This window comes from Musa acuminata, chromosome BXJ3-4 (assembly GCF_036884655.1).
Source record: "Musa acuminata AAA Group cultivar baxijiao chromosome BXJ3-4, Cavendish_Baxijiao_AAA, whole genome shotgun sequence".
Classification (NCBI taxonomy): domain Eukaryota; kingdom Viridiplantae; phylum Streptophyta; class Magnoliopsida; order Zingiberales; family Musaceae; genus Musa; species Musa acuminata.
This window is the reverse complement of record NC_088352.1, coordinates 42,485,656-42,500,053: the sequence shown is the minus strand read 5'-3', so window position 1 is coordinate 42,500,053 and position 14,398 is coordinate 42,485,656. Positions and strand designations below refer to the sequence as shown.

General features: G+C 41.0%; 2 protein-coding genes across 9 annotated transcripts; one reads left to right on the top strand and one right to left on the bottom strand.

The window, feature by feature from the left end:
* Positions 1–966: 966 nt before the first annotated feature.
* LOC103983476 (probable BOI-related E3 ubiquitin-protein ligase 3) lies at positions 967–10,150 on the bottom strand. 8 transcript variants are annotated; one of them, XM_065145992.1, is made up of 6 exons: positions 5,378–10,150; positions 4,037–4,079; positions 2,669–3,867; positions 2,508–2,570; positions 1,703–1,997; positions 967–1,618 (listed from the first exon to the last, which is right to left on the bottom strand). In XM_065145992.1, the coding sequence occupies exons 3-6, from the start codon at positions 2,764–2,766 to the stop codon at positions 1,079–1,081; spliced, it is 996 nt and encodes a 331-aa protein (XP_065002064.1). In that variant the 5' UTR covers positions 2,767–3,867; positions 4,037–4,079; positions 5,378–10,150; the 3' UTR covers positions 967–1,078. The 8 variants fall into 8 exon arrangements, with proteins under 8 accessions (XP_065002064.1, XP_065002063.1, XP_065002062.1 ...); XM_065145991.1 differs by having other exon boundaries at positions 2,669–4,079; positions 5,378–5,500; positions 5,585–10,150; XM_065145990.1 differs by having other exon boundaries at positions 4,037–10,150.
* Positions 10,151–10,489: 339 nt separating this feature from the next.
* On the top strand, positions 10,490–12,695 carry LOC135634762 (fe(2+) transport protein 1-like). The gene is made up of 3 exons (XM_065145327.1): positions 10,490–11,154; positions 11,946–12,095; positions 12,168–12,695. The coding sequence occupies exons 1-3, from the start codon at positions 10,528–10,530 to the stop codon at positions 12,471–12,473; spliced, it is 1,083 nt and encodes a 360-aa protein (XP_065001399.1). The 5' UTR covers positions 10,490–10,527; the 3' UTR covers positions 12,474–12,695.
* The last annotated feature ends 1,703 nt before the right edge of the window (positions 12,696–14,398 follow it).

Genomic DNA, 14,398 nt, shown 5'->3' with positions numbered 1-14,398 from the left:
TATATATATATATATATATATATATATATAAAGTTTTCTTTCTTTAAAATCATTGGTGAAAACCTTTATTTATTGTCAAAAATAGAGTTATATATATATATATATATATATATATATATATATATATATATATATATATATATATATATATATATATATATATATATATATATATATATATATATATATATATATATATATACTTGAGTTGTTTGAATGTAATCTCCAGTTAATTATAGATTACCCTTTACAATTAGTTATCTTCAGTATCCTATTTTTTATATTTTTAAATATTAAATTGAGATTCTTATATTTATGAAATAAAATATTTAATTTCGTTTCATGTTTAATTTGTTGATCATGTGCTAACTTTACATCACTTCAATTTATCAACAAAGTTGATGAAATGAGAAAAAAATAAATTTAAATTTATCAACAAAGTTAATGAAATGAGAAAAAATAAGATTAAATATTTCACATTGTATATAAATTTTAATATAATTTTTAATAATGTAAAGATCGAGATGTTAAAATAATTATCTCTATAATCTCCATCCTCACATAACCATCCTTCTTGCCTCAAGAGACAGAATCCAAGTGAGAATAATAAAATCTATAAATTTATAAACATCAAAATTTACATGATTCAGCATCCTTTACTTGCAACTAAAGGAAGAAAACTGAAAATTTCAACATTTGAGAATAATAAAATATAAGTAAAGATCTCTTACTTGAATCAATTTGGACTTAAATCCAAAATCCCTTTTACATTTTTGTTACATAAAATCTTTTCTTAACTTTTCCAAATTTATTAGATAAAATTCATAAAAATACTTAGAGGGTATTTTTTTGTTTGGCAGCCACATCAAAACTTTAAGATACTATTTATAGATCAACACAAATTATTTATATCATTTTAAAATAATTTATTTTCAGTTAGTCAATCTAAAAATAATGGAGAAGATGTGAAAGAAGAGACATCACAAGAACGAGTTTGCATTTGTTTCAGTAAGAATATCTACAATAATGACTTCAAAGAAAGCAAGAAAAAGAGATCTTTACATGTCTTGAATTGAATTCAACACATGTTGATGCTGACACTTCCCTTCTTGCTGTAATTGCAGACGGGGCATGCGTCGACGACCGGGCCGCACGACGCGCAGAGGCACAAGTGCAGGCACGGCAGCAGCAGAACCGACGGCTCGCGCTCCCGGCAGCTCCGACAAACTCTCCTCCACTCCGCCCTCGCGCTCGTCTTCTCCTCCTCCTCCTCCCCGTTGCCTGCGTAGCAGCAGGACTCGGCGTCGTCGGGGGTGGTGGAAGCCTCCGCCTCCGCCTCCTTCTCCGCCACCCTTACCTGCGCCGCGACGACCTGCTCGAGGTTGGCCCGCAGCACCATGGCCGTGGCCTCGCTGCTCCGCGCCAGCCCTTGCCACATATGGTTCTCCTCGAGGAGGCTCTTGATGCGCTCTTCCAGCGCAGAATTGAGCTTCCCGATCCTGGCGATCTCTTCTTCCCTAGCCTTGAGACTCTTCGCGACGCCTTCCTCCGCCGTCGCCAGGATCTGCCGCGCGAACCGCTTCCGCCTCTCCGTAAGCTCCACTTGCACCCTCTCCGCCTGCCATTTCCGATTCCAGGACATCAAAACCGCAACCTTTGATCAAAAGAGGCCAACAAAGCCCATCGGAATCGGGAGAATTACGTGTTGCAGGATGAGGCGATCGACGTCGAGCATCTGCTGCAGCTGCAGGTGGGAGGATATGTCGTCGCCAAGAAACGACACCGGGCGTGACCGCTTCCTCGACGCCGCTACCACAGCATCAACGTTGTCGTAGAAGGCAAGGCCACTGTGGGAGGTGGCAGCGGTGGTCACAGGAGCCGACGAATTGTACACGGGAAGGAAAGAAGCGGCAACTGTAGCGCCGGAGACCGGCGCGACGAGTCCCATTTGCACAGTATACAAGCTCGGCTGGTTCAGCACTGCACTGTGCTCATCCCTGCACAGCAAACAACACAACGAAAAGCCCATCAAGAAAGCCACGACTGCCGGTATAATAGACATGGAACGTGCATGCATGGGGAATGAGTTGGAGAGGAGAAGTGAATGGTGGTAAGGAGTTGATACCTGTTTCTTTGGAGTTGGGAGGAGAAGAGGTGGAGATGGTGGGCTTCAACTGCCATGGAGAGGAGAGGATGGGGTAGGGGAAGGGTTGGGATTTATATTTAGGGTTTTGGTCAATAGAGAGAGAGAGAGAAAAAAAAGAGAGAAAAGAAGTTAAGAGAAAGCAAGAAAGAAGAAACTCTTTATTCTCCAGCCAAAGAAAGCATTCTAAACTTCCATCTCGAGAGTATAATATTCCAAATGAGATTATCCTAATTAGTGAGAAAAGATCCAACTATATGATTGACAGCAAGACATATACAATCTCTAATGACTGTTTTAATTACAGTAAATTAAAAAGAAATTGGCAGAAGATCCCCCCAAAAAAAAAGCTCAGTATGTTTACCTTTCATGCATGTTTTTTGCTCTAAATCTCGTAGTAGTCTTTCCCACATCACTGCACATCCCCCTAAAAGTCAGAGAGAGAAAGTAAAGGTTTACACAATAAGAATATAAAAGAACATGACTTGGATAGCAACATGAAGGGAGAATAATATGGCATCAAACCATTTTCTACAATCACAGCAGAGAAGTTGCTCATGCATTATGCTTGTGGTCCTCAAAAGTGTTCGAGCATTGTGGTTTAGCTCAGAAAAGGTAGCCATTCAACTTTTGGGAGCAGTGCAGTACCACAACTTGTTCATGCATTTCTATTCATTAGCAGTGAAGCATGATCCCCTTGCATTGTTGTTTACCACTCACAGTGATATGGATGACAGATTTGTTCCCTAGTCTCTCTCTCTCTCTCTATTGATGAGTCATGCCTACCAGGCTGAAAGAATGGGAACAAGTAAAATAAGGGAAAGAGAACCAATGCCCATCAAGGTGCATGTAGATAAGTGCAACTGATTCCCCTCCATCAACCATCCTGTGAATCCATTGTTGTTCCCATCGACCTCAGCCACACGACTCTCCACTTGCTCTAGTACCAATACCCTCAAAAGGTTGAAGACAAGAAAGAAAGGTGGTCACAAAATTACTAGATATCATTTAGGGGGATGTAGCAATGGATTCGAAAGAGACTTGAAAGAAAGAAGGAAAGGAAAGAGAAGATAACAAGTGAGTTTGTGCTTCTCCCATTTAGGGTCAATTACTTTCTCTACCCATCAACAACAGAGTCACCCAGAAACCTTTTCCTTTGTTCTATCCCCACTTGGTCAGAATCTCACTGACCATTGCTGGACCTTTCCACTTTCTGTTCTAATCTTCTTTTTCTTCTTTATTTGTTGTTGCTCCTCATGTTAGCTTTGATATGTTCAAAGCAAAGGTTGTGCCATATTCTGAACAAAGGCACAGGAAAAGGTGGGAGTCAGGTTCCCACCATACATTCCCAGAGGACAAACTTCTCTGCCTCATCTCTTTGAAAGTTGGTTCCATAGGCAACTTCCCTGCCACCACCAGTGCTGTCATTTGGATGTTTGGTTTCCCATTCCCATCATTATTTTGAGCACTGGAAACACGCCTTTCTTGCGCACTTTTGAACATGAACGGGGAAATCATTCCAAAGAGTTATGCTTTGACTTCATGACCTACTGTGACCTTTGGACAACAAATGGATGCTGGCCACAGAAGCTCCTGTGTTGTTCACATAAACCTAATCTTTTGTTCGGCTGAGACATATTCTTTTGTTGGTCCTCAAAATCACACACCAAGTGTGATGTCTCCACCATGGCATCAATGACTTTGGAAAGCTCACAAGAACCACTCTGACAAAAGAAACAAGTAGATAGGAGAGAAAATACCAAAGAGCCTCTGATGCTAAACATCAAAAGTTAGTGGAAGCAATAAAATAAGTTTGTATTGTTGTCCAAAGAAAAGAAGCCACAAGATCTTAGCATAATCAGTAGGAAGGGAATGAGAGGAAGAGGAACTCACTTTAGCTGGAAGATATGGACGACTGAACAGGCCCACATGTCTCCTGTTGTCCATCACAAGCTGTCATTTACTGAGATGGGATGTGAAGCAGACAAAACCATGGAAAAAAGAAAGCAGACCTCATATTCTAATCTTTTAGACTACCAGACAGTATTTTAATAGGATGGATGGAGTCAGTGGGACCATGCATGCATCAAAATGTGCCGTTATGTGCGACAATTTGTTGGATGCTCTAAAGCAGGACCAATTCAGCAGGAGTGTGATAAGGACACACAGGTGCTGTTAATCATGAACACTGGCCCTGAAAGGTAGATCTCTAGAATTTCTACTCTATTTGTGAAAAGTGAACAACCTAGCTTGCAAAGAAGAATTTTCCTTGATTAGCATAACAAGACAGGACAGCTTCTAGCTAGATCTGGTAGATCTAGGAGAAGAAATTAAAGATCTCTTTCCATTTGATTCTTACAGGTTGGTGGCCTAGGTGGATGCTTAGAGAAAAGCCTAGGTTTATGCTAGAAATTGATCTTTCTTAAAAACATGCTAAGAATTTTATCAAAGGTTAGCTAACTTAAGAGTCCTAAGCAGATCTACGGATACAAGACAAGCCTCGTAATCACACCAAACTATCAAAGGTCAGCTGACTTAAGATCTGAGTACTTAGCAGATCTATGGGTACAAGACAAGCCTAGTAACAATGCATATTTTGGATTTTAGCGATCAAGTTGTCCTTACTAATGCAAGCATTCATATCATTGAAATGGATGAACTATGAGACACAACACAAATTAGAGTCCTAGTCATTAATGTCATCATGACATTTTATTCCATAAAAAAGCAGCCAAATGTAACCGACTATTTATTGTTTTCTCGAGTATCAGTGAATTATGTAAATGAAGCAGGAAAATGTAATAAGGCTAATGGAGGAATGTACATTGATGGATAAAAATATCACGCAACTATGAAAAAGGAAACAATTTGGGTTACCAGAAACATAGGAGAGCTTGTCCAAAATACAACTAAAACAGATCACTAAGTTCAATTATTTAATATGGTTGATGTAGCCAAATATTGTGAAGAAGTGAAAATTTTATATATGTGATGGTCTGCAAACAGTAACCCAAAATGCAGGAACATGCTCATTGATAAAGACAGAGCAAAAATGATGCATGAGAAGACTGAACAACCAGAATCCAGGTGAATCACAAGAAATTAAGTGGGCTGTGAGAAGCCAGTGCTTGGTGACCAATAATAGAAGAATATAAAGTTGCCATAGTAGTAAGATATGAACATGATAAAGAAAGGAAAGATTATTTCATCCAATTGAAATTGAAGTTGACATACCACTTTCTGATAGAGGTGAAGAACAGCGGCCATGAAGTAGATCTAAAGACACCTTTAGTTGCATCCACTTGAAGATCACAAAAGCATCAAGAAAACCAAAGCATACCGGAAAGGATCCACCATCTGTTTGTTTTTCAAAATTAATTTCAGAGGATAGTTTCTTCTTGATAGCAAAGACAACAGTCAATTTATGGAATCTGACCAGACCTAATAAGCCGTGCATATATTCTTCACTAGCATCTTTCATTGCTGATCATGGTATGAAAGCAAAATGCCTGCACCTCATGACACATTATTCAAGCCCATCATGTCTAAGATAATTTATGTGCTTGTCTGCGGTACTTGAACGACGCATCTTTAATCCTTCTGCAACCAACTTAATCCTTGGATTTAATCATCCAGTTCCATCTTATTGCATTTTCCATCAAGGAATTCCACTTAAGACCTTTCGTACTCCCATATCCTTTAGTTGGGTTTCTCACTGCCCTATACTATTAATTAAGCTGGAAACTAGTCTTATGTTCCCTTCATGTCGCAGATTCTTCTAGCAGCACCTTTAGTTGGATTTCTCACTGTCTTATAGTAGTAATTAAGCTGGACAAAAGTGGCAAAAAGTAGACTCTTATGTTCCTTCTAGTCATACCTTAGCTGAAACTCCAAGATGCCTCCAGCTCGGGTGGTTAAAAAATTTTCAAAACAAGGTCAGCACCAGGCTAAAACAATAGTCTTAATAAAGCAATTAGTCTTCCAAGAATCACTTGCTATTTCTTTTAACTGATACCAAAAGCTAGTTGTGGACATGACCTGATTAGAGAAGGCTTATTTAGTTAAAAGATAGTAGAAACAAGCATGTCTCATGACGTGTCATCACCAGCTATTAAATGAAGTTGAGAAATAAAGATGAACAGAGGGAAAAAAGTGAACAAGTCAAATTGGAACTCCAACTCTATGTTAGAAAAGCTCATTCCCTTCAGGTTAATATGAAAGACACAGGTATAATATAGTTTAGATAAAGTAATAAAACACCTCTAATGTTGCAAAGCATATAACTTGAGCACTGGCTACAAGCTAATTATTATAGGCCAAGATTTGCAAAGAGCCAAGATCCATATGAATATTTCACAGTTCACACAATAGTTTACATTCCTTAGAACACAGATTTGGAGGTCAAGTAGCCATTTGTCAGTTAAAAGTTCTGAGAAAAGAGGAAAGGAAAAGGGGCTAGTCTCCTCCTTCCCTTTCTAATAAATAAGTTTCTATTTATTGTACGTGAAAATTCACAGATAAAAATGCACATATTTGACAATTCTGCAGCAGATATAATTGTGCTTCTTGTCCAAATCCATATTTACCTACCTCCCACCACTTGCTAGCAAACAACCTTACCCATAGCTGAATGCTCAAAAAAGCACTATATAAAGCAGACATTATACTAAAATATTCAAATAATATTGCTTCAGTGCTACGTATGACAATTGGGCTCAATTTAATTTCCGAGCATATTGTCCTACCATCAGTTATGAATATATACAGTTACAACATGTTAATTTTTTATTGAGATCCACCAACTTTTCAATCAAATCACATCAGTTTCAGTCAAGAGTATACAAGTGTGTGGATCTTGTCACACACTATTCTGACTTGTAGAAGATATGCAACACCCGTTCCCAAATTAACTGCAATCAGCCAAGATCAATGTATTAGTAAGACAAAGTAGATTGGTTCACATGACCAAAGATCACTTTAATCAGAAATAATAAGAAAATTACCAAGGTTCATCGTATCATAGTGTACCACTAGATACAGGCGGTACATCAATATGCCCGATATATCGTGTCTCGGTATGGCTCGATATGGCTCGGTACAATTAGATACGCATTGTACTGATAGCTGATCAGTACATTGATACGGACTGATAAGACGAACCATGAAAAATACTACAGTATTTGTTCTTGTCACATCACTCTAAAGAGTGCTTAACTATAAGAAAGGATCAATATCACCAACTATGAATCTTGGGAATGACTTGTTATTGTTGTCATCATTAAAACAGAACCCTTATGCACTACTAAAGCCTGAATCATGCTTTTGTGGCCACTATCACCGGATCAATTGGAAGGAAAGATCAGAAAAAGCTCATGACCTTGCCTAATAAATTGCTCTAGGGTTAGATATCATGCGTGCAAGTTATTCAAGTCCTAGTCTGGATTTACACCTGAATTCAAATGACAAAAGAAAAACATACTAAGAACTTACCATAAAGTTAAGTTTAAAGAAAAAATAACAATAGGAAATATAAATAAAAACATAAACAATCACATTTTAAACAAGTGTTTACTATAGTATAGTGTAATAAATAAGGTCAAACATTAGAAGAGTTCAAATGTTAGCTTACATATTTATGTGCTCTTCTTTCAATAACCAAAATGTGACACAAGCATCTACAGATGAAAACGATGAACAATACTCATGTGAACTTATTACTTGAACCACTAAGTTCCAAATTACAAAGGTATTATGGCCATCCAACACAGGCCACTATCCTGATGCAGCTCCTTAAATACAAATGACCAAGAAGCAGAGAAGTTTTAGGCAAATATACAAGAATGCTTGTAGGAACAATCAACTTCTGCATGCTTGTAGGAAAAAAATATTTTTAACTGAAACAGAAAATGCTGCATGCATTTTGAAGCTTCATTGCATAAAAAATTATAGTACTGAACATTGGAATATCTACTAGCATTAAACATTATGATAAACACGTTGAAAGTCAGAGTAGAATAAAATTTACTATGGTGTTCTAGCATAGTTAGTCTCTCTGAAAATCTTGCATCAGTGAATGTTACAAGAACATCCAAAAAGATGAATGTTAGAGAGACATCATCTTGCAGTACAGTTGACTGTGGCTTGCAATCGGTCAAACATGTTCTCTAGAAACCAGTGATAACCTCAATGAAGAGAAGGGCTATAGTCACCTGAAATAACCGAAATGGACGGTCATAACATCGACCATTTTCAAAGGACAAGTTAAGCATTTAACCAAAGATCAGATATCTCTACCCATGAACTTATCTTATTAGAAGTATAACATTATAAAAAGTGTTGACAGCATGATAACTTTTAAAATTAATTCCTGGTTCTGAATCTTTGATAACTTCCAGTCTACTTGAGTGACAATATGACAACAAGAAGAAGTAAAAAGATCTTAAATTCATATTTTCCATGTACAACAGGCATTTTGATGTGTTCCATGAAAGTACTCTTGTACATGTAAATTTGTACCAATTCTTCCCTTGACAAGGAGGACACATGTATTCTTATGGAAAGCGTAATTCTACCATATCGACTATTAGATCATACTTTGAAACTAGATTTTATTACAAGAATAAGAACAGCTACAATAAAATCATAGACAGTTAAAAGAAATCATGGCAAATTGTGCCAGCAATCAAAGTTCAGAACTCTTGTAATCAAACATAAACAATAATTTGCTAAGGTAGGCAACAAATAATATGTAAAGTGAACTTTTAACACACTTCTGAGAAGCAATGGATTTCACAGGAACCATGATGTTCAACACATAAGTTTCTGATATTAGAGTTTTTAACACGTGATTATATATGGCAAGTGTACACCCACACATGATGCATTTTAGAGGTACCTATATGATTAGAGATATACTCTGTTATGGCAATATAGCAATACTACAATTGCATGCAAAAATTCAAAGAACTAAAGACCATCAATTGCATAAGAAATTATGGCGATTGAAAGTTGACAAAATTTTCCATCAATCTACACCACTTTCTTGAGAAAGAGAATGTTCCAACAGTACTTCATCCAATTGAAATCCTATGGTCATCAACTGAGGTCTGTAGGTTTTGTTCCTACATGCATGAAGTAAAATCACAAATCAGGCATGGGCTTTAGGATACTGAAATGAATTGTTGACATGGTAAATTCTAAGAACAAATAAAGAACCACAATGATCATCTCTAGTTTCTCAAGATTATTTTAGTATCCTAGAAGAAGTAAACAAAACCATGAATACGAAAAACCTACAAAATCATCCTACTGGTATATTCTGGAAAATCATTTCTCTGCATGTAATAGTTAATCTCTCATCAATAAAGATGGTGTTTTAACTCCTCAAAAGCAATGACTACACCATCATCTCAAAGGCACAATTGCAACATCCAAGAATCAATTTCAGTAAAAAATTCCTAACTTGCAACAAATGAACAGCTTGAATCCCAACAAAACGTCCCTGATAGGAGGAAGATCTGTTCAAGATGAGACGAACATCAAACTTCACCATCACAGATTGTTCGTAGATCGAACCAGAGCAGTTCCGAAAACGCGCGCCGAAGCCCAATTCTCGAGCGGCAAGAGAGGACATTTCTCGAACACATGGTGTGCATCATCAACCATCGCTTGAAGACTCCAACATCTATCGAGGCGATACTTGGTTAATACTCCACACCGACCACGCGCACGACTTGAGCCACGATACGCTGACGAGGCGAACACCCAAGGAGAGCGAGCGTGAGATGTCAGTGGTAGGAGTACGGCACGCGGCAGGTGCCAGGACATTTGATGAGGTAAGCGGTACGGCACGCGCAACGGAACACTCCGGCTTGTGTCTTGCCGAGGTGGGCACGAGCGACGGTCCATTTGCCCAAAATACCGCCGACGTTAACCGATCCGGCCGTTGAGCCACGAGACGCTGACGTGGCGAGCGCCCACGGAGAGAGAGGGTGAGATGTCAGCGGTAAGAGTACGGCACGCGGGACGTGCCCGGTCATATGATGAGGTAAGCGGTACGGCACGCGCTACGGAACACTCCGGCTTGTGTCTTGCCGAGGTTGGCACGAGCGACGCTCTATTTGCCCAAAATACCGCCGACGTTAACCGATCCCGCCTTTACTAAGCGACAGATCACGGAGGCTATTTCGTCATTTCATTAGTAGTAATATTCCATTCGGAATTGGTCCCACAGAAAAAGTCAACTGAGGAGAAAGCAGCATGAAATCCACCCGCTTGCAGTGATCACACGTAACCACTCGATCTCCTCAACCCCTTTAAGTACGCCCTCCAAGCTTGGAGGTGCAATCATATCTCCAAAAGCAGCAGCAAGATTCGACAAGAACATGACCTCTCATTTCCCCGCCACCATCAGCTTCCTCTTCGTCCTCCTCCTCTCCAACTCCGCCTCCGCGGCCAACGACACCGGACCCGCGACGCCGTCGGAGTGCGACGCGGCGTCCCTGGGGGAGTGCTACAACAAGCCCGAGGCGCTGCGGCTGAAGCTCATCGCCATCGGCACCATCCTCGTGGCCAGCATGATCGGCGTCTGCCTCCCGCTCTTCTCCCGCGCGGTGCCGGCTCTGCGGCCCGACCGCAACCTCTTCGCCATCGTCAAGGCCTTCGCCTCAGGCGTGATCCTCGCCACCGGCTACATGCACGTCCTGCCCGACTCCTTCGAAAACCTCAGCTCGCCGTGCCTCCCCAAGAACCCTTGGTCCAAGTTCCCCTTCACGGCCTTTGTCGCCATGTTGTCGGCCATCTTCACGCTGATGGTGGACTCCCTGATGCTGACATTCTACAACAGGAGGAAGGTCAGCAAAGCGACGGTCACGGACCATGAGAGTCCGATCCACGAGATGGTGCCTGTTCCGCATGGACATGGCCACGGCCATTGCGGCGTGCCGCAGCTCGATGCGGACGGCAAAGATGGGCAAGAAGCAGTCTTGCTCCGAAACCGCATTATAGCACAGGTTAGCCTGCAACACGCTCATAAGATTTCCCTCCTCAACTCATCACGAGACTACCCACCCGATATCCAATAATATCATTAGCATATCTTAGATCCACTAACACTGGAATTGCAACGAATGAAGAGCAGCACATGCATGCTCAGGATAGAGAGTAGGAGGTCAACATTAACCAGAGTGGCCTTTCCGAACTCGAGGAACTAGGAAACGTCAATGCTATTAAACTATGACATTTGTCATTGGATTAGATACATAAGATCATGATGATCGAAAGAGTTTGACTACACCAGCAGTATATATATATATATATAATATTATGTAGGTACGACGGTGAATGAACTTATCAGTTTCCAGGTCAAATCGCAAACCGACAGATGAAGGCATCGGTGATCATAACAAGCTTAGGAAGACTGAGTTGTTTATGTTTCCCAAAATCAACAACTTTGATAATGCCAATCCAGCATGAGGTTTTTCCATCACGTTGGACAACAGATAGTACAACCACTCTGCTTACTAAATTCCCGAAGTCCATATGTTTAAGCCAAAGTATGCATCTATAGATCACGCTTTCACTATCTTATTGTAGTTATTTAGATGTTGTACACACTTCGTACCAAAGTTATGTCATCGAACTATCTTATTGTATTCATTTAGATATCGTACACACTTCGTACAAAGTTATGTCATCGACTATCTTATTGTAGTCATTTAGATATTGTACACATTTCATATCAAAGTTATGTCATCGATGACCTACGGACAATCGAAAGTAAATATTTGCTGCATTGGTGCAGGTGCTAGAGATGGGCATTATAGTACACTCGGTGGTGATAGGGCTATCAATGGGAGCCTCTCAGAACCCTTGCACCATTCGCCCTCTGGTGGCTGCTCTTTGTTTCCACCAACTCTTTGAAGGAATGGGACTCGGTGGTTGCATCCTTCAGGTACAACCAGAGCACATGCATAGATACATCCGGCTTTGTCTCTCTAACACATGAACTGTGGGGTGGGTGCAGGCTGAGTACGGGATAAAGATGAAGGCCATCTTGGCCTTCTTCTTCGCAACGACGACTCCGTTCGGGGTGGCTATCGGAATCGGCCTGTCGAACGTTTACCGAGACAACAGCCCCACGGCTCTCATCGTCGTCGGGCTGCTGAACGCGTCGTCGGCGGGGCTGCTCAACTACATGGCTCTGGTGGATCTGTTGGCGACCGACTTCATGGGTCCTAAGCTGCAAGGCAGTGTGAAGCTCCAACTCTGGGCGTACTTGGCCGTGCTCTTGGGTTCCGGGGGCATGTCTCTCATGGCAAAATGGGCTTAGAGGATGTTTGATATGTGAGACATGCAAGGTTCTATTTTGTAATAAAGCTGTTGTTGTGTCATCTGTTGCTTTGACAATGTATGAATCCTATTATACAAAGTCAAAGGCCATTGTCCAATTGCTAGAGCAAAAGAGTGTACTGTTAACTCAATTGGACTTTCTTCGAAGAAACATTTAGCCTCTACCTTATTATACCACTTAATGATCTCTTCACATTTCTTTTGTCTTTTGTAGTATAAAACATTACATCAGATATTGTATGGTAAAAGACAAGATGTTTGTAAAGAAGATCTCAAGGACATTGCACTTCCCTCACAAACATGAAGAAGAATAAGATAGGAATTGACTTGGTTTGTGTGATAATCTTAATTATGGAGGAGTTAAAGAATGCACTGACTTATTGTTAAATTAATTTTTAATCCTAAGTTGCCCATGGTGATAATATTTAGCTTATTTTATGTGAGAAAAGAATGATGATACTCGATCAAGAGCACTAAGAGGGGGGAGGGGGGTGAATTAATGCAATGGAAAACTTTCGACGATTAAACCTGCGTTCGTACGATAAGAGCGATTACGGTAGAAAAGTCGATTCGTAAATCACTTTAACTTGTGATCAAGTAAGATGCAGTTAAAGCAAGTCTATGAATGTAGTTTGCAGTTATGATGGAAATTAGAATGTAAGCGTAAACTGAAATATGATGTTCATACGATAAAACTGATTTACGTCTAAACGCCGATTCGAAAAATACTGAACTTTGAAACATGATCGTAAATGTGCAGAAGGTAGTAAGCTATTGAGGAGGTTTGCAGTAAAGATAATATGCTCAAAGTAAATGCAAACCAGAGAAGATGAGAGTTTATAGTGGTTCGGTCAATCGTGACCTACATCCACTCCTCTGATTCCTCTTCCGTCGAGGCCACCGGCATCCACTAACGATCTTCCTTTACTAGGCGAAGATCAATCTCCTTCTTACACCCCTCTTCTCCTTTTACCGGGTTTAGGAGACAACCCTTACAAGCACTCACTCTCCTCTCTTAAACAAAATTCTAACACTTAAGCTAGAGGAGGGATTTCTCAACTGATTTCTACAGCTTTTCTTTCCTTTTTTGCTCTCTGTGCTTGTGTGTTTTACCCATGGATTGGAGGGGTATTTATAGGCTCCAAACTAGTTTGAATTTGGAGCTCAAAACTGTCATCTCCCGGAATTCCGATGTCTGGCGGTTGCACCGCCTGGCAGAGCTCGGAGACTAAGCCTCTGGGCGATGGCACCGCTTGTCATGGGTGGTTGCACCGCTTGGCAGAGCTCGGAGACTGAGCCCTGGCGGTGCCACCGCTTGCCTAGGGCAATTGCACCGCCCAGTCTCACTCGGAGACTGAGCCCTGGCGGTGCCATCGCTTGTCAGGGGCGGTTGCACCGCCCAGTCTCGCTCAGAGACTGAGCCCAGGCGGTGCCACCGCTTGTCAGGGGCGGTTGCACCACCCAGTCTCGCTCGGAGACTGAACCCAGGCGGTCTTCTGATAAACTCTCGGAAACCATTCTGCGGACTTCCGGCAAGCTCCTAGACTTCACGATTTGATCTTGGCGAGTTCCGATGAGCTTCTTTTGGCAAGCTCCTGGACTTCTCGAATTTGTTCTCGTAGAACCTTCGACAACCGTCCGATCTTCCATCGAGCTCTCGAACTCCCAACGTGATTATAGTCTTGACTCCAGCGCAACTCATGTTGCATGTCTTTCTTTCATCGTAGTTAATCCTGTACACTTAAAACAAAACTTCGATCGAGACAATTAATCCTAAGCAATTAACTAAGTTGTCCGGCATGTCATTGGTCCCTCGACGCTTCGTCCGATTCTTCGGCGCATCGTCCTCTCCTGCGGCCTAATGCCCAATCGGTCAGTTGACTCCGCAACTCCGATATCCTTGGC

What these genes read in the sequence shown, in the direction of transcription:
- LOC135634762 (XM_065145327.1), top strand. Translation starts at nt 10,528, where the DNA reads ATGACCTCTCATTTCCCCGCCACCATCAGCTTCCTCTTCGTCCTCCTC. An exon ending in GAAACCGCATTATAGCACAG is followed by an intron (nt 11,155 to 11,945) that starts GTTAGCCTGCAA and finishes GCATTGGTGCAG; the next exon opens with GTGCTAGAGATGGGCATTAT. An exon ending in TCGGTGGTTGCATCCTTCAG is followed by an intron (nt 12,096 to 12,167) that starts GTACAACCAGAG and finishes GGGTGGGTGCAG; the next exon opens with GCTGAGTACGGGATAAAGAT.
- LOC103983476 (XM_018824184.2), bottom strand. Translation starts at nt 2,766, where the DNA reads ATGGCTACCTTTTCTGAGCTAAACCACAATGCTCGAACACTTTTGAGG. An exon ending in TGCTGTGATTGTAGAAAATG is followed by an intron (nt 2,571 to 2,668) that starts GTTTGATGCCAT and finishes TCTGACTTTTAG; the next exon opens with GGGGATGTGCAGTGATGTGG. An exon ending in GCAAAAAACATGCATGAAAG is followed by an intron (nt 1,998 to 2,507) that starts GTAAACATACTG and finishes TTTGCTGTGCAG; the next exon opens with GGATGAGCACAGTGCAGTGC.